Below are 18,936 nucleotides of genomic sequence, written 5' to 3'. Positions count from 1 at the left end.
GGAAATACAAGCAGCAGGAGGTTAACAGACACGAACACTAGATCCTGCAGCGTGCGCTCATGAGAGCGAAAAAAAAAAAAAAAAAAAAAAGAGCCAAGGAGATGGTGGGAGTTAGTGGATGTGGGAAGACGTAGAACGTAATGTAGAGAGAAAAGCACTGGCAGATAGAGAGAGAGAGAAAGGCCAGAGAGAGAGGGAGAGAGAGAAGAGAAAGCAAGGTGACGCAGCGTTGGCTACAGTAGCTGGCTGGTCAGACAGTTCCGGTTGCCACAGTAACACCTGTGCGATGGACCACAGAAACTGAGAGCCCCTCTCTCTCTCGCTCTCTCCGTCATGCTGCCTGCTGCTACATCACCACAGTGCCACTTAATACCGCGGAGCCTGACTCATTCAAGCGTGCTTCCCTGCGCCACCGAGGGTGGGGTTGAGATGGGGGGGGGGGCGCTGAAGTCAGTGTAGCATTCTAAAGTTCCGGTGGGCACATTATCTTGACCACGGCGCTGACGTGGTGTTTGACTGCTCGGCTCTGGGGTGTGGACGACACACACACACACACAGGTGCCGTGTCAACAGTTTATTACCGAATCTCTTCTCCCCATTTGCGTCCATCTGGAAGCAGGAGAACGGGGCGTGTGAAGGTCAGAGCCTCTAGACGGCCGCTGTATGCCTTGAAATGGAAATGAGGGAAGTGTGTAGAGGTGAGGAATGGCAGCCTTTAAGGAGAGGTTAACGGTGCAGGGAGAGAGCAGTGTGGAGCTCACTGAGGTTAGGAGGAGCAGAGCGGGGAGAGAGCCGTGTGGAGCTCACTGAGGTTAGGAGGAGCAGAGCGGGGAGAGAGCAGTGTGGAGCTCACTGAGGTTAGGAGGAGCAGAGCGGGGAGAGAGCAGTGTGGAGCTCACTGAGGTTAGGAGGAGCAGAGCGGGGAGAGAGCAGTGTGGAGCTCACTGAGGTTAGGAGGAGCAGAGCAGGGAGAGAGCAGTGTGGAGCTCACTGAGGTTAGGAGGAGCAGAGCGGGGAGAGAGCTGTGTGGAGCTCACTGAGGTTAGGAGGAGCAGAGCAGGGAGAGAGCAGTGTGGAGCTCACTGAGGTTAGGAGGAGCAGAGCGGGGAGAGAGCTGTGTGGAGCTCACTGAGGTTAGGAGGAGCAGAGCGGGGAGAGAGCCGTGTGGAGCTCACTGAGGTTAGGAGGAGCAGAGCGGGGAGAGAGCTGTGTGGAGCTCACTGAGGTTAGGAGGAGCAGAGCGGGGAGAGAGCAGTGTGGAGCTCACTGAGGTTAGGAGGAGCAGAGCGGGGAGAGAGCTGTGTGGAGCTCACTGAGGTTAGGAGGAGCAGAGCGGGGAGAGAGCAGTGTGGAGCTCACTGAGGTTAGGAGGAGCAGAGCGGGGAGAGAGCTGTGTGGAGCTCACTGAGGTTTAAGGAGGAGCAGAGCGGTGAGGGAGGGAGAAGGAGAGAGTCCTGGCTCCTGCTCCTCGCTGGCAGCCCTAAGCCGATATGACAAACTGTTGAAGTAATCGTGCCAGACTCAGCAGAGCCTCTCTCTCAGACCCCCCTCTCTCTCTCTCTCTCTCTCTCTCTCAGACACCCCCCCCCCCCCCCCCTCTCTCTCTCGATCTTTCACAGATCCCACTCTCGCTCTCAAGCACATACACACATTGACGAGCTCTCTCAATCTGCCTCCCTGGCTCGCTCACTCACTCACTCACTCTCTCCTCCAGAGGATCTTACTGCTCTGAGGGCCACAGAGGGATTAAAGAGCCACGACACGCAAACAGACCAACTCTCTTCCCTCCCGTGGATCCGTGAATGTGCAGCATTGGAGGAAAAAGGGGGCATAGTTTTTCTCTCACATTTAGAACTTCCGAGTTAGTTTCTCGTGATGACTTTCCAATCGGGCACTTTGGAGCGAAGGGGGCCGGACCTACTAGACCCTCGGTGATGGAGTTATTGCACTATATATGGACTGAAGAAGGAGCCTGACGTTAGGATGAGGAGCGGCCACCTGTCTGCCAGCTCTCGGCGGGTAACGACCTAAGATTCCCCGCTGGGACAGAATGCTCTCGGACCGGCTGGCCGGATTGAAGGACAAGGGGCTCCCAGGAGGAACGACTCGGTCAGTAGTTGTGGTGGTGGAGGAGGATCACTGGTCTACGTATGTGCAAGGAAGACGATGTCAGATGTAGCGGTGGAATACAAGTTTGGTGGAAGGAGTTTACAAGCTGGAAAGAGAGAACTCTCACTCTCTCACACACAGACACACAGTCACACACACACAGGTATGTAAATAAAGAGGAGCAGACGGGACGCCCCGCACCAAGGTGTGTGAACGGAACATGTTGTGAATGTTTACTTTCCGGCTGGGGAAGGTATATACTGAGAAGTATATATAGTAACGAACATAAACACTGTATATTTTCAAGTGAATAAAACGCACTTGCGGCGGTATTAAAAAGTAAAAAAAAATCGACCGTTTTCCTCTTCTTCTTCTTCTCTCACTCGACTCGCAGGTAAAAACTAAAGGGCGTGCAATGCACCACAACAGCGTTTGCCCTGAAGAGCTCCCCATGCAGCCTTGAAGCCTCCGGGTTGGTGTGCGTTTGTTCATTGTGCTCCTGCCGGGGTGCAGGTAACGACTAACGTGGGGGGGAGGAGGACTGGTCCGAGGGGGAGCAGAGGAGCTCTAATGAGCCGTTTAGATTCTCAACTCCCCGGTTCGTTTCGGCGCGGCTTGTGAAACCACGACGTTTATCTCTTATCCGATCTGCGTCTCCCTCTCTCCCTCCCAGAGAAGCCTGGCTGGCTCCTGCCCCGTCTGCCGCAGTGCCGGGCTGTGTGTAGTGGGACACAACTGATGGGAATGCTCCGTGTTTTTTTTACACGGTTCTGTACTATTAACATGTTGTGCTGCCGCGGCTACAGAAACGCCTCCGGGGGGGCAGTTTCAACGCGAGGATGTTTTGAATCGGAGCCGTACGAGAGTGGCAATGAATTTATAATACGAGTGCATGCACAGCTGTGGCCGAGGGCACTGAAGTCTAACGCCAATTTGTGCCGAACACACAGCCTAAACATTCCAGGCTCTATTTATGGTGCGTTTGAGGGATCAGTGAGGGCTAGTCGGGACTCTCCTAGGTAACCCTGTTAATAATGCACTCGCTCTGTGTTACAGTCCGATGATACATTTGAAATGCGAAGGGTAACGGCGACGGGTGACGCATTGCCAGACAGGCGGCAATAACTTGGTGGAATGGGGGGGGGGGCGGGGGCCTGCATTATGAAAATCAATTCCTCCACCCGTCACATCATCGCCACGTAGGGACGGCTGGGCCTGATTTTTATGTCGGGACGCTGTACGCCCTCCATCTGTACCCATGTGATGCGCAATCAGACCGACGGCATGTTTTGGAAGAGGCAATAAACAGGAATGCCTTTAATTTCACTCTCTGCTGGAATAATTAGGTCATTTATATTCCGCGCTCCGTGATTTAAGAGAGGGCCGCGGGGGGGGGGAGTCGATACTGAGACTATACAGGCAGCAGCGTTTCAGCCGTCGCCTTGTCCGAGTCACTTTGCCGCTTTGATTTATGGACGGCCTCGCTACACGGCTTCACTAGGTAGCGGCGCTGTAATATATCCCGCTCCCTGCCATTAATCCTCCCCTGATAACCTTAACACGCAAGCAACTTCCATCTTAAATCACGCCCCGTCGCCCGGGCCCCTCCACTCAGGTGCTCTGAACATGCCCTGCCTCCACCCCCACTCCAACACTTTGCATCTGCTAGGAGATCCTGGGCTGAGAACAGAGACTGACTTATTGACCCCCACCCCTCACCCCTGCCCCCGCGACAAAATTAATATCTCTCCCTCGGTCTGACTCCCATTCCTCACCCTTCCTCTCTCTCTGTATGGGTGGCAGGAAGGCTCATACAGAGCAAGTCAGTTTGAATGTAAATGGATCTCAAAGACCCATGCAAACTGTGAAAACAAGCAAATTACAACCCCTAATGATTTCTAGATGAATCCGGCCTCCAAATTGGCTCGTTATATAAGGATCTATATTGAAGCTCATAAGAATTCCTCTAACTCTCGCTCACGCTCTACCCGGCTAATTTGGTTATTTTTTATTACATTATTTTTTAATCCACTTTTTCTCTTTTTCTATTTCTTTCTCCCATCCCAATTCTGCTGTGCCAATTCTCCCCTCCCCTGTCTTGAACGTTGCTCGCATATGCCCCCCACTGGCCGGTTGTAGGGAGGATAGAAGCCTTGCATCACGTGTCCCCTCCGATACACGAGGAGGCAGCCTGTCACATCTTTTCACCTGCCAGCGTGGACTCTCATTGGCGAGGTGTAACGTGTGGGAGGCTCACACTACCCCCGCCACAGATTACCACCCATCGACTTCCACCCACTAACTCTGCCAATTGAGTTAGTATGACGACTGGCCCAAGCCGGAGGCAATGCCGACAGCCGGAGTCGAACCCGTGTCTCTTGTGTTGGTGACAAGTGCAATGTCCGCTGCACCACCCAGCCGCCTATTACATTTGTTTTTAAATAAAGGCTTCAAATGAGGGCGTCTACGTGGCGTAGTGGGCAAGTCGTGGGCTCGTCAGTTCGAGCCCAGCGCTCCACATTTGCTTTCAGTTTAGCTGGTCGTCCATACTAATACACATTGGCCTTATTAGGGGGTGGGAAACTGATGGGTGGGGATCGGGCGTTGTGGACAGCGACTCCTACAGGTCGGTTGGTGCGCCTGCGCAGTAGAATCAGGAAGTGTCGGGGGCAGTGTGAGCCTCCCACGCGTTACTCCTCTGCGCAGGTGAAAAGATGCGACTGCTGTTACCTCAAGTACCGGAGGGGACTTGTGCTATGTATGACTTAGTCCACATTGCAGCCGGCTTGTGGGAGGCAAGAAACAGCGTCCGTGACAGGGGAGGGTTGAATTGGATGATACGAAATTGGGATGGGAGAAAATATAGAAAAATGGGAGAAAAAGTGGATAAAAAAATAAATAAAGGCTTCAAACATTTACATAGACTTAGAACGTCCTCACTCTCTAGTGCATAGTTATATGGTATAATATGCTAAAATAATCTAATAACCCAACTGTCACACCTTGGTTTTCCATGCAGAATATAGGCCTAATATGATATGCTAAAATAATCTAATAACCCAGCTGTCACACCTTGGTTTTCCATTCAGAATGTAGGCCTAATAGTGGGTCTTCCTTGGATAGCGTTCATCAAGGACAAATCACAGACCTCTTTAAAAGTCACCTCTCTCAGCGACCCAAGACCCACTCTGACCCACTTCAGCACAATACTCACATCCATATTAATATACTTGTACATTTCCATATTCCATGTGTTTGACCTTCCTCAGCACAGAGCTATTACCCAGCAGCCTCTTGCTCTGTGCCCCCACCCCCCACCCCGTGTCCACTTCCCCACTGCCGCTCTCTCCCTCCCAGAGCCCTCGCCCAATGGAGCGCAAGCGGTAATTTGTCCCGTCCCTCTGAGCGTAACGAAGATGAGATGGAAAAGGCCCGGGGGCACTAGCCGTTCTACTATACCACCTGAACAACCAACACTTCCCCCTTACATAACGCCAGGTTGGCAGTGAGGAGGTGTGTGTGGGGCGGTTGAGGCAACAATACATAGCTGGGGAATACAAGAGATGCTATGGGATGGGATGAATTAGTTATAACAAGACCTTGAGAAGACGACAACCTCCATCATGTAAATGGAGGAGGACGAGCTCTTAGAGAGAGAAGAGGAGGCAGCAGCCGCCGGCCCGACTCTACTGTGATGCTGTTGCTGGAGGGAGCGAGGGTCAGAAAATGCGGCGGCCCTCCCACGCTCCTAGAATCGACCCTGGGCATAGTTACCCACAGACCAACCCAAGACTGGAGCGCTGGTCCTCAGAGATGTTTTTCCCCGTCAGAACTTTGTCCAGAAACTTTGGAGCGAGGCGACGAGGAACAAGGACGCGGAGAGGGGGAAACTAAACAAACACAAGCAGGGGCCTGGTCACTCCAGTCGCTGTTTTTATGGGATATTTAAAGTCATAAATGCCATACCAGCTTGAGCACTTGGCAGCACAAACAGGAGGGCGTCTTAAATCAAACCAATCCTGTCTTATTTCACAACACGTCACAACTGCTTTGCCTCTCAGACGGTTTTACACATTACACATGTTGGAAAATGGGCACGACGATAAAATGAGATTGTGTTGACGGCGACATCGCCGTTACCTCCCGACACCTTGGACCTTTACTGTGAATAAGCGGCTTTGTGAGCTGGCGATGAGCACAAAAGCAATTACACATAGAGGAGGGGTGGGGGGAGGTGGGGGGCGGGCATAAAAGTAGAAAATGCTAATTGAACAATAAAACCTCCTCATCTGGGTCCGGCCGTTCCTCGGGGGTACTCAGCAGAAAGAGTGCTCGAATGCCTGCGAGGTGATAACATAAAAAGGGACCATGCTTATAATAGCCTGCCATGTCTTCACACATCACAGCATCACACATTCTGCACCCACCCACCCCCACCCCCCCCTCCGTCCTTCCTCTTATATTTATTTATTTAGATTTGTATTTTATTCCCCACAGAACAACACCAGCGTGAGCATTGGTTACAAAGAGACGAATCACGCGCCATAGTGTGTCGTATGTGTACAAATCTGTGATAAAACGCTGGAAAATGTCTCATCCCACCAGGGGTCCTGACAGAGGCGGTGATGTTGTAACCCAGGTTACTGTACTCTTACTGTGTAGGTACGTGATCTCATCTTTAAATGGACCTCTGAAGGGTTGTGTACACTAGGGGACAAAATGGGGGATGGAGTGACTACTACTGGGCCAAATTAAACAAAAAGATCAATAGCTAAATAAATCAATCACCACCAGGCAATCCACAAGTATAATGACCAGGCGTGGCTAGTCTCTACATGGTGAAGTCATTAAAGGCTAGAGTGGGGTGGTGGGGGCGGCAAATTAATAAAATATATATATATATATATAATAATATATACTACAAAATAATTTCCTGAGGCTGGCTGTTTTTTGATTTGCCCATGCAGCAGAATTATGGTAACACACACATCTGGGTTTTCAAGGGTATCTCGTCTATTAGCCATATCTGTTTCCCCCTCCTCTCATTTTGTCCTCTATGTCATTCATGAAACAAGGCTTTCCGTCCTGGACACTCCCTCCCCCTGCTCCATGTCCTCTACAGCAGAGAGGGGAAGATGAGGAGGAGGAGGAGGAGGAGGAGAGCAGCAGCAGCTGTGAGTTTAGCCTCCTGCTGAGTGCTGCTTGATGAAGCTGCCACTCCGGGAGGGGCCAGGTTTGGCATGGAGGTTCCACATGGTCCCCTGCCCTCTGGACCACGACCAACACAGACACCTTCACGGCATTGACATCCGACTATCTAATCAAAACACGTCCCTTTTTGTTACATCTTGATTAGATCGCCACTCTTAGCTGTGTAACGAATAGCTACTCTGGGCAATGTCTGGAAATAATAATCTAGTTTCACATCTAGCCAATATCATGTCTTATAGCACACTATTACTGCAGACAGGAGCGCAACACTGTGCAGTTACAGGCAAGAAGAGCTCAAAGCACAACTGGGATGATTCCGCTCTCATTCTGACAGAATTCTCAGGATGCAGAGAAGAGCTCTTGCCATTTTCAGTATTATGAACAAAGGTGTAGAGGAGCCAAAGATATATATTTAGGTTATTGTATTATATGAATGTTTATATGTTTATTTGTATAACCTTACATTGAAACGGCATTAGGCATATTGATTGGATTTAGAACCGGCTTATTTGTCATAATAGAACATTTGTGATGTCACAGTATGATGTCATAACTCATAATAGAACATTCTAGAACATGTGTGATGTCACAGTATGATGTCATAATAAAACATTCTAGAACATTTGTGATGTCACAGTATGATGTCATAATAGAACATTCTAGAACATTTGTGATGTCAGAGTATGGTCATAATGGAACATTCTAGAACATTTGTGATGTCACAGTATGATGTCATAATAGAACATTCTAGAACATTTGTGATGTCACAGTATGGTCATAATGGAACATTCTAGAACATTTGTGATGTCACAGTATGATGTCATAACCAAACATTCTAGAACATTTGTGTATCTATATATTCAATAATTCTTTTGTTTTTTTGTATTTTATTTTTTGATTATTTTTTAAACAAACACATAAACAAACATGACAACACACGATTAGATATACAAGCATTGTTAACAGTGCACATCAAATTAAATCACAGTTTAAATAAATGTCTTATACAAGATATGCCCCTAATACCTGCTATCTATTCCCCTACACACATAAATTATGCTCTTGCTCGCACCCCCCACCCTGGACCCCCCAATGGATAATCCATCCATTATCATTCGCTCCTAACCAGACACTACCATTATATGCTAGCTTTTATTCTCTCCACCACTTCTAACCACATTGTCAATTTGGATTCATTAAGACCCACAATTCTTGCTGTAGATATTTCTAGATAAATCACATCGAGATATGTAAGAATCCAGACCTTTCGGCACATTTTTTCAGGTTGAATCCATCGTGATGCTATCAGTTTCTTAGCCACTGTAATACCAGATAAAACCAATCTCTTTAGCTGTGGATGTACTGCATACTCAAAAACATCATTCAGCAGTAATACAGAGGGGTGTACAGGTATATTCAGAATTAAGAGATTTGATAATTGCTGGGTCACTTCTTTCCAGAATATCTTAACTGGTGGGCAGTCCCAGTACATGTGCATAAATGTCCCCTCGTCCCCATTTGTACATAAGGAGCATTTGGAGTCTTGTTTAAGACCCATTCTGTTCAGTCTTATAGGAGTCAAGTATGTCCTATGAATATAGTTAAGGTTGATTTGTTGATGGTCCGGGTTCCTTGATGCAAGTCGAACATTTGCCCAGGCTTCTTGCCACTCAAAATCTATTTCCAGGTCTGGTATATCCCTCCTCCAAATAGAGTCTAGGTGGAGGGTTTCATACGAGGCCGTTAGTAATTGATGATAAAAATCTGATACAAAACCTCTCAATGTCTTTCTTTCATAGAACAATTCTTTTGTTGAATATATTTTTGTTGAAATTTTGTTGTGGAAAGAGCTGGCAAGTTGATTTACGGCTTTCAGGTGTGGAGGAATTTTGTCATGTGTCGAGTTGCTGTGATTTTGGAGACTGGGAAAATACAGTTTTCTTACCTTGTAGTAGTGACGTGAATATTTAGGAAAATAGCTTTAGGACCACTTCTGTAAAGAAAGACTTCACTGTGGAAGAGAAATAAACCATTTGGATATCTTTGTTTTACACCGGAGCGGCTGTGGACATTATTTGTCTTTATCAATGAACGTACTCTAACCAGTAGAGTGGACCGTCGGCCCTCATAAAAGGGATGTGATTGGTTAATAGATTACTGCACATATTCACATTGAGGAAAGCAGAAAAACAAGACTAAAGAGGCCAAAAAAAGTCTGACTCATTTAATTTCCTAGATATCACAGAAATGTGCATACAACAGAACTAATTAACCAAAGACTAACTCAACTGTCAGTGTCTGTCTGCAAGGTAAGGTTTTAACAGCTGTAACGTCAGCTGAACATACTAATAGCCTAACCTTGCAGACAGACACCGACAGTTGAGTTAGTCTTCGGTTAATTCATTCTGTTGTAAAGCCTCTGGTACTAGTCTATAGCTACTAACAATTAACTGGTAAGTAGCTGTATGTTCGCATTTGTTGACGATACACAAATTCCATCCAGCAGCAGCAGTGTCATTGTATAACAATTTCCCAAGTATTGTTCAGTGTGTTTGTTACCTGTAACAAACATTGTATTACCAGGACAACACGCCAGTTTGTTGACAGTGTTGTACCGCAGGAGCTCTGGAACAACAACAACACCGCGCGGAAAACTGTTGGAGCACATTAAGTTCTCCGTTCAGTTCTTAACGTTACACCGCGCCGCAGCCTCGTCGTCGGGATGGATGCCGCGACGCGAAGGGACATTACTTGTGGTCACGGGTAGTAAGCGAGTGAGGTGGTTGTTTTTTTGCCGTAGTGATGAACTTGTGGTCTTTGATTCGATATCAGCTCCGCTCACGATCCGCTCCGTGACGTAGAGACTGTTCTCCAGCACCGAGCTGCTGCTCCCCCCTCTCTCTCTCCCTCTCAGAGGCACCAGAGACACCGGGCAGCGAGCATGTGTGCTCCGTGGCTGGGATGTCCTCCTGCTCCTCTTGACGCGCTGTTGCTACGGACATGGATGGAATAAACGGATCCGCGTTACGGGCTGAATTGAATCCTTGCCCCCTCGTCGTGCCGTCTTTGTGTGCAGCAGCAGCGCCTATGTGTTTATTACAGACATCCCCGCGAGCAGCGACCTGACGCGGCGCCACAGCGGCTCTGCAGCAGCCGAGGTAAGGGGCTGCTCTCCGGCTGGAGGAGGGAGCGGTGTCCGTTATAGCTTATTCCCTCGCGTTCACTTCTCAACAAAGCAATACAGGGGATTGATTGTAACAAAAGAAAAAATATATGTGCATTTACAAAGTTAGAGCAGCTATGTACTAGTCAATATTGACGAAAGCATGTTTGATTGTTTTATTGAAAAAAAAATTAAGTTGTAAAATTATCTAAAATGGGTAATATTAATGTTTTGAACATAAGAGTATTAAAATCAAAGTGCTAGGATAACCTTATAGATAACAGGAGTGTGGTGCGAACACACTGCAGCTTTAATTCCACATAGCTTTTTGAGCATTGCAAAATACCACAAAGTCATTTCTCGCTCTCCAATAACAGCTGCATGAGACACCGGCCGCCAGACGAGACGGAGACATAGGGAATGCTGCAAACACGTACAAATCCCTGCCCTGTTGCTTACCAATAATCAGCTTGTGCACTTGGGGTTCACACTCGCCTTTGTTCCCCGAAAAGAAAAGTCTGTGCTCGTTTGGCGGTGAGAGAGAGAGAGAGGAGAGAGAGGAGAGAGAGAGAGGAGAGGAGAGAGAGAGTAGAGAGAGGGAGAGGAGAGGAGAGAGGGAGAGAGAGAGAGAGAGAGGAGAGAGAGAGAGAGAGAGAGAGAGAGAGAGAGAGAGAGAGAGAGAGAGAGAGAGAGAGAGGAGAGAGAGAGAGCAAGGAGACCTGCTCAATTAAATTCCTCATTGCTGTGTTTCTCCTACAGTCCGGCGGAGCCACGGCTGAAGAGGAGCTGAGGACCTGGGGATTTACTGGCAACTGGTGCACCACCAGCGGGAGGGTCGGAGGCGCCTGGCCGGCGCTGGGTGAATGCTGCCTGGCGAAGGGGGCGCTAGGGCAGCGGCCGCGGCAGCTGCGTCGACTGGAGGAGGAGGAGGATGGCGTCTACGGGCATGCAGATCTTCGGCTTCGTCCTGGCGCTGCTGGGCATCATGGGGGCCATGGTGGCCACGCTGCTGCCCAACTGGAAGGTGAGCGCCGACGTGGGCTCCAACATCATCACGGCCATCTCCCAGATGCAGGGGCTGTGGATGGACTGCACCTGGTACAGCACCGGCATGTTCAGCTGCACCCTCAAGTACTCCGTGCTCTCACTGCCCGCCTACCTGCAGACCGCCCGCACCACCATGGTGCTGTGCTGCGTGCTGGCCGCCATGGGCCTCTGCCTGGCCTCCCTGGGGCTGAAGTGCACCCGCTGGGGGGGCGGCCGGCGCTCCAAGAGGCACGCCGCCATCGCCAGCGGCGGCTGTTTCTTCGCCGCCGGCTTCCTGTGCCTGGTGCCCGCCTCCTGGTTCACCAACGAGGTCATCACCAACTTCCTGGACTCCAGCGTGCCCGAGAGCAACAAGTTTGAGCCCGGGGGCGCCGTGTACGTGGCCTTCGTGTCGGCCGGCTTCCTGTTCGTCGGCGGGTCCATCTTCTGCATGTCGTGCTCCGGGAAGCGGCACGGCCCCCAGGACCTGATCCTGCTGCCGCCCCCCGACAAGCTCCTGCTCCAGCAGCAGCAGCAGCTCCTCCAGCAGGAGCTCCAGCACCAGTACTGCTCCCTCTCCCCCCTGGACAACAAGACCGGATACAGCCTGCAGGACTACGTGTGACGACACAGCACCGCTGCACACACCTGGGCTGAAGGGAGATGAGCCTGGGGGGGGGGGGGGGGGGCTACATACACCAGTGGAGAGAGAGAGGATGGAGGAGGGGGGGGGGGGTGCCATGCTACATACACCAGTGGAGAAAGAAAGGATGGAGGAGGGCAATGGCTTTGAATCCCCCCTCCTCTCTCTCTCTCTGCCTCCCTTATATCACTCCTTTTTTCTGTTTTGCAAGCACAAGCAGTGGAGGTATTCCCTGAGCAGCGCCTGGGAACAGGCGGGAGTGTGGATACGTATGTAAGCGCCAGGACGACGAGGCCGCTGCAGAAGCGGAGGAAGCGGCTAAACAAATGCAGATATCCTTCATCAGCAAATTGGAGAAAAGAGTCCCCCCGGGGGAATGGATTAAGCAGTCTTATGGAAGCCTTCCGTTCATCACCCCCCCTCACCACCCCCACACACCCCCGCCAAAGGTTTGAATTGAAAAGAAAAGAAGCAATCATTTAGCTGCTATTTACAATCGTTTGGTATAGCCTCCCATTCGGCAAGTCGGCAATATGAAGCCTCGAGGAGGGCGGCAGTAGGTGGAAGGAGCCCTTTCATAGAAAAGCCATTGTAGTTTTTTGCAAAGCATCATCCACTAGAACGCTAGCTGGAAACTGGTTGGAAATGAACGGTGGTATTTTTTGGTAGCTTATAGAACGACGTTGATATTTTGCCTCTAAAGCATGCTGTGTGGAGCCTGTCGGTGTATTGATACAGCCTGGTAGAAGAAGACTTGAGACGTAGCCACACAATGCCTGTGCCTAACAAGCTGTAGAAGACATCACCACCCCGTTTGAAACTGTTGCAAAGAGGGACGGCCGGGAGGAGTGAACAGGGGCCACCGGGGCTGGAGATGAGACGGAGATGCGGACAAACGGATGCCTGCTTCTCGCCCTGCAGGTGGAATATTATATGAGAAGGAGCGAGAAAGAGAGAAAGAGAGAGATAGAGATTCTCTCTTGCTGCACAGTGGGCTCTGACATGTTGCTTTCCCATTTCTCAGCCAAAATAAAATAAAACCCAGCTTCCTCCGCTCGCTAGCAGATACCCGTTGCGTGCACACGCTCAAGCCCACAGACACACTTGCATACAGATTACACCCACGTCGGAGCTCACATACGGTTATGGGAACATGCAGATAGCACACAGCCACACCACCGCCTCTGCACACATTGGCAGTCAACGCCCCCCCCCCCCCCCCCCCCACCCCACCCCCCCCCACTCTCACAAGTGGATGACACACACACACACACACAAACCCCGAAACACACACTGGGCTTCTTGCATGTGCTTTTCACTCTCGCCAACCCACCTCCTCACTGCCATGGAAACGGGATCCAGGCACCCAAATATCTTTATAGTCTGGGGGCCTGTCTGTTAGTGAAGAGCGTTTGAGGTTGGGTAAGGGAGGGTGGGGGGCTATCTCTCTCCGTCTCTCCATGGTTTCATAAGCTCTCTACACGGCCTGCTCACGCTGGGCAGCTTTCACTAATCCCCATTATTAAGCGGTGACATGAGGCAACGTCCCTCCGTTACACCGACTGAGGTTTTTGGGAAATGCCTTCTCTTTGCTTGTCTGGCAGGTTACAGTGTGTGTGTGTATATATATATGACAGTGATTAGTCTCACTGGAATTAATAACGTGCGACGGTGCAATAAGAGAGAGAGAGAGAATGTTATCGTGTCCTAGACGTCTGTGGTAGGCAGCTAAAAAAGGTCTGAGTCATTCTCCATATGTGACTGACGTGTTTTCCGAGTGCGTCAGCTACCGGTCTGCACCTACACAAGGTCTCAGCGTCTTAAGTTGCCATCAAGTTGACTATTGCCATCAACTTTATTTTCCCTACCAGTCAGTCACACACACACACACACACACACTCTCTCTCTCCCTCTCACCCGCTCCCTCCTGCTCGCTTCATGAATCACGTGGATCCGCCGAATGACAGGGAGCATGGATGCATGCTGAAAGCATGGCTAGACCTGCACCCAAACAAGCACGTCTACACGACACACACACAAGCACGTCTACACGACACACACACACAAGCACGTCTACACAACACACACACACAAACAAGCACGTCTACACAACACACACACACAAACAAGCACGTCTACACAACACACACAAGCACGTCTACACGACACACACACACAAGCACGTCTACACAACACACACACACAAACAAGCACGTCTACACAACACACACACACAAACAAGCACGTCTACACAACACACACAAGCACGTCTACACGACACACACACAAGCACGTCTACACAACACACACACAAGCACGTCTACACGACACACACACAAGCACGTCTACACAACACACATCAACCGACTCGTGTGTCAGTGGTGCTTTTACGCCTCCACAGTCCCGTTCCCAAGTGTGTCTTCTCCTTTATGGAGGGAAGAGGGTGGGAGGCTGGTTGTTTTCAGGCCTGAAATGGCTGCAATAGTGACAGGCCCTGGCGTTGATGTATGGAGCTGTGCCGTTCAGTCTCTCCTTCTCTCTCGCTCTCGCAAAACATGCAGTTTCCTGGGGGAGAGGCAGATGGCTGAGCCCAGCTCGCCACCTGCAGGCCACTGCCGGCATGCTGGGGGCATCTCCGTGGGCATCTCTGCCGGTCCTGGCAGCCCTCTCTAGAGAGGGCCAGGTTCCTTCCCCGCCCTGAACCGCCTGCCATGCCCAGCACCACAAGACCACAGCCAACCGAACTGGCACCCTGACAACAACAACTCACTGCCCGGGCACCAGAGAACCAATGCAATAAACAATGATAAGAATGTGCCACGCCGTCAACCAATACCGACACGTTATGTGTTTTTTGAGAATGTGCCAAAATCGTCTCACGATGACAAGTTTTAATACGGTATGGGAGTTTGTTTCTGATTCTTTTTTTTATCACGTTGTTTGTAAATGAATTATACATCGGCAAATGTTTTATGGATTTGTGATGTGTTCTGCTCGACTAAGTCTCGAGTCAACTAGATACTTGTGTACAGTCAGACGCGGCTTTTCAAGGGGGTTGTTTGTTTTCCAACCTCATTATTCCTTCTTTTCCAAAGCACAGCCTCGTTTCACTGAGTGTTTAGGCTGAACCAGTTCCAGTCGGGAAGACTTTGATGTGAGAATTTAGCTTTTTTTTTTTTTTTTTACTACGTCTCAAAATGTCCTATTCACGTTAAGTATACAGAATACTGTACACATGTATCTTTAGACTGTTTTAGAGACCGTGTATGTTTTGTTTTTTCCTTTGCCAAGGGAACACTTTTCCCCCCAATTTAGTTTTTCGACATACCATGTTCATACCATATCTTCTTTATAAGAAGACTACTCAAAAATGCACCTTTGCTCGTATTACATTGTTTGACAGCAGTTTGCTTCAAGTGGCTGAGCATTGAGAGTTCCCCGGACCGGTACAAATGTACATAACACAATTGGCAGTGTGGAGGGACAAGAAGCCCTTTCTGTCTGATAGGACTGAGCAGGCGAGTGGGAGCTGGGGGTCTCTCTTTTTCTGTGGCTGTGCAGCTTCCTTACCAGCACACCATTTCATCAGCTTCTAAATGGCCAGTGTGCAAAGTGACTTGGTCCTATGTGATTGGCCCGATACCACTTCTCTTTACTGCCGATACCGATCTCTAGTACCCGATTGACCCATCTCGAACCCGGCCCCCTTTTCTTGATCCACCAATCACAACAGTCGCTTAGCTCCGCCAACGGAGGCAAGCGGCGGTTGTGATTGGAGGATCAAGAGGAGAGGGGGCGGGCTTTGAGATGGGTCAATTTGAAGTATCAGCCGATACGGAGCTCTGATTCGATAGGTTACTTTTACTGAAGGGTATAGACTTAGACTTAGGGGGAATAGTTTGGTGTCACTGGATAGAAATGATAGCGTTTTAGGCCTAATCATTTTTCTCCATTAGGAAGATCTTACATTCTTCTATATGTCAAAAAGGGTAGAAAATCGACTTGGTTAGTTTTGATTTTTGACAAAGTTGCTAGCATTGCGGTGAAAAGAAAAACAACACTTTAGTATTGAGAAAATTCTCCCAATATCGATTCCCTAGTTTAACCCGATATCGGCCGGTATATTTCCAAGATACCAGTATCGGAATCGGTACCTCCCTAGTAAATGTCTAAAGAGCCGCAGCTGTCCTGCATAAAACAAGAATTATCATTTTGATAATCGCAGCTTATTTTTGTGCACCCTGCTTTAGCACTTGTTACTTTGCCAGAGCATATTTATGATGATGAATAGTTCACAAAGTTCTGGTACCGTTGTCACAGTGTGCTTGTGCAAGTAGTTCTATTTTTTACTATTAAAACTATTTTGTGGAAGCAACATGCATACATGCAATCTGTTTAGTGGACGTGTGTGTGTGTGTCTAATCAGGAGGGGATGGCACCTAGCCTCCTGCCAACTCTACAGGTTTCTGGATGGTACAGGCAGAGCGTAGGCAGGCAGACAGGCTGTTCATAGCGGTACCGTCGAGCGTCTACATGTGGAAGAGGAAGAGGACTTCAGTCCCCAACGGAGGAGTCATCCATAAAACATTTACTGTGAAATCCGCAAATGGGTTTTGCTCTCCCCTTCAGCATATCCCCGGTCTGATTCGGTCATTTCTTATCGAGATGAAAGTGTAAAGCAAGTGCCGTGAATGAAATAATAACAACCCCTTTGGGAGTGGAACGGGGAGGTTCTGTTCCCGCCTGGTGTATATATCATTCAGAGTCGTGAGCATCATGACCAAGCGTGTGGGCTAGTTGCTGCATGCATGCAATCGAATGGGGATGGAAAGCAACTGCTGAAATATTATGGTAGTTGACCTTAGTCAACATTAAAAAAAAAAAAAGGTCATCAATGTTGAATGAATGAAGACGGGTTAGGAGGCATGCAGCATCTTCATCCTGTACAGAGCTTGCCTGAAACAGGAAGCAGTATTTTATGTCCCTGAGGATAAATATGTGTCACGTCGACCCTGCAGACTGCGGGGTGGAGAGAGCTTAATAAACAGTTACTCTCTCTCTCTCATTACCAGCTGATTGGGAGTCTGGTTGACACAGGAGTGAGGCTGAGAATTCGCTTTCCTGAAACAAACATGGATTATTCAAGGCTCTCTCGCTTCTCTTGGTTATGCAATGAGAAGTGGAGATCAAATAACTAGCCCTCTCCTGGGTAAACGCTAATAAGATCCGCTCCTCTGCGTATTTAACCTACATTTTTCTTCAAAGGCCCCCACACCCCGAGTTGCCGTCGTGACAGACCAGGCGATGCGGGCTTTAGACGACGGAGAAACGGGAGAGCTTTTGAACCTCGTCAATTCCAGGCGGGGGTTAATCACACTCCCGGGCAACTGTATTTCCCTGTCACCTTGAGCTTTCCCAGAGGCTGTCGATTCACGGTTCACTTTGCTGAAACCCAGCTTGACCGCGCTGAACCCACACACTGAACCTCGCGATCGACAGCCGAGAAAGAAGAGGCGGAGGATAACGAGGCGACCACCACACGCGGCGAGTGGGGTTGGCTGGCAAACTTTGCATTTTTAAGGGTACCTGACGGAATTACATCTATACTACCGTGCTCCTACCGAGTGCCGATTCACGCTAGATCAATCGGTACCAAGTTTCAATCGGTAGACAAGAGGGAGCCTTTTCCATAAATATATATATATTACTTGTCCCATCTCTTGGGTCTTTGGAAAGACCAGATGAGGTCAGAGCAGTTTGATAATATTGACTGAAGATGGCCAGATAATGTTGATATTTAAACATTTAAAAACATAATACATCATGCGATTTATTTTGTATGGTGTGTTACAACAATAAAAAACTAAATGTTCTAAATAAATAACTGTTGAAATTGAGAAGTTTAGACTTCTACTTTACACAAAAAAAAAAACGTTATTACAGAGAGAGTTAAGTACCGGAAAAAGGTACCGTTTGGTACCGATACCGAATTCCAGGAACTGCTACTGGCATCAGTTCAAACGTGAACGGTACCCAACCCTAGCGACGAGCGCAAGGCCATTCCGCGAGCGCGGTGGCAGGTCTAAAGAGAGACAAACGGCAGACAACGCTAAGGAACTCCGCACCGTCTGTCTTCAAAACCCCATCAGCCAAGAGACGATACAGAAAACACAGCCGGGGGCGTGGAAACCACTCGGGCGTGTCATCACTCTTAAGCGCGAGGCGCTTTGTTTTGGACAAGCTTAGTCTTCATGGAGGTTCATATGGGAGAGAGATAATACCGTCATCAACACTGGGGGAAAATGACCTTGCTTCGTAGGAAGCGCCAGTGCACATCCGCGGCATAGGGAATAATAGCAGCGACCTTGGCTGGGCTGTAAATCGCTGACGGAGGCAGTATAGGCTACAGAGATGACAAAGGAGCGTGTGTAAGAAAACAATACATTCTGACAGTTCAGAGGAGGCCCTTTAATATTTCAGCTGCGAGCATCGGGGTCGGAGACGTGTTGCTAGGAAGATCCAGAGGGCTGGAGGTGACAGAGGCTAAACGCGGAAGTATGCGGACATTGATTACCTTTGGCCAATCCTTTAAGCCCTTTTCAAATGAGCAATTAAGAGTAGAGGTGGAGGAGTTATGAATACACCAGGGACAACATGAGCGTCGGGGAGAATGTAATAACGCAATTAATAGCTGGGGCAGAGCTACTTCTATTATGATTTCACATCTGTACAAGAAGCCCCCCAAACAGTAATCAATTAGGGGAATAATTAAATAGAGGCTAGT

The 18,936-nt window shown here is 49.0% G+C and overlaps 2 protein-coding genes across 2 annotated transcripts in view; one reads left to right on the top strand and one right to left on the bottom strand.

Annotated features, from left to right (window-relative positions):
* The window catches only part of tfb1m (transcription factor B1, mitochondrial), a 41,165-nt gene that overhangs the window by 4,122 nt on the left and 18,107 nt on the right, over positions 1 to 18,936 (bottom strand). The gene's annotated exons all lie outside the window — the stretch shown is intronic.
* Positions 11,409 to 12,134, top strand: LOC311226202 (claudin-20; the record flags this gene model as incomplete). The annotated part of the gene is made up of 1 exon (XM_084311576.1): positions 11,409 to 12,134. Exon 1 carries the CDS (start codon positions 11,415 to 11,417, stop codon positions 12,132 to 12,134), a length of 720 nt encoding a protein of 239 aa, XP_084167702.1. The 5' UTR covers positions 11,409 to 11,414.

The sequence above is a fragment of the Notolepis coatsorum genome (genome assembly GCF_963971535.1).
Source record: "Notolepis coatsorum genome assembly, chromosome: 3".
NCBI lineage: Eukaryota > Metazoa > Chordata > Actinopteri > Aulopiformes > Paralepididae > Notolepis > Notolepis coatsorum.
The sequence above is the reverse complement of the archived record's forward strand: the minus strand, read 5'-3'. Positions and strand labels throughout refer to the sequence as shown.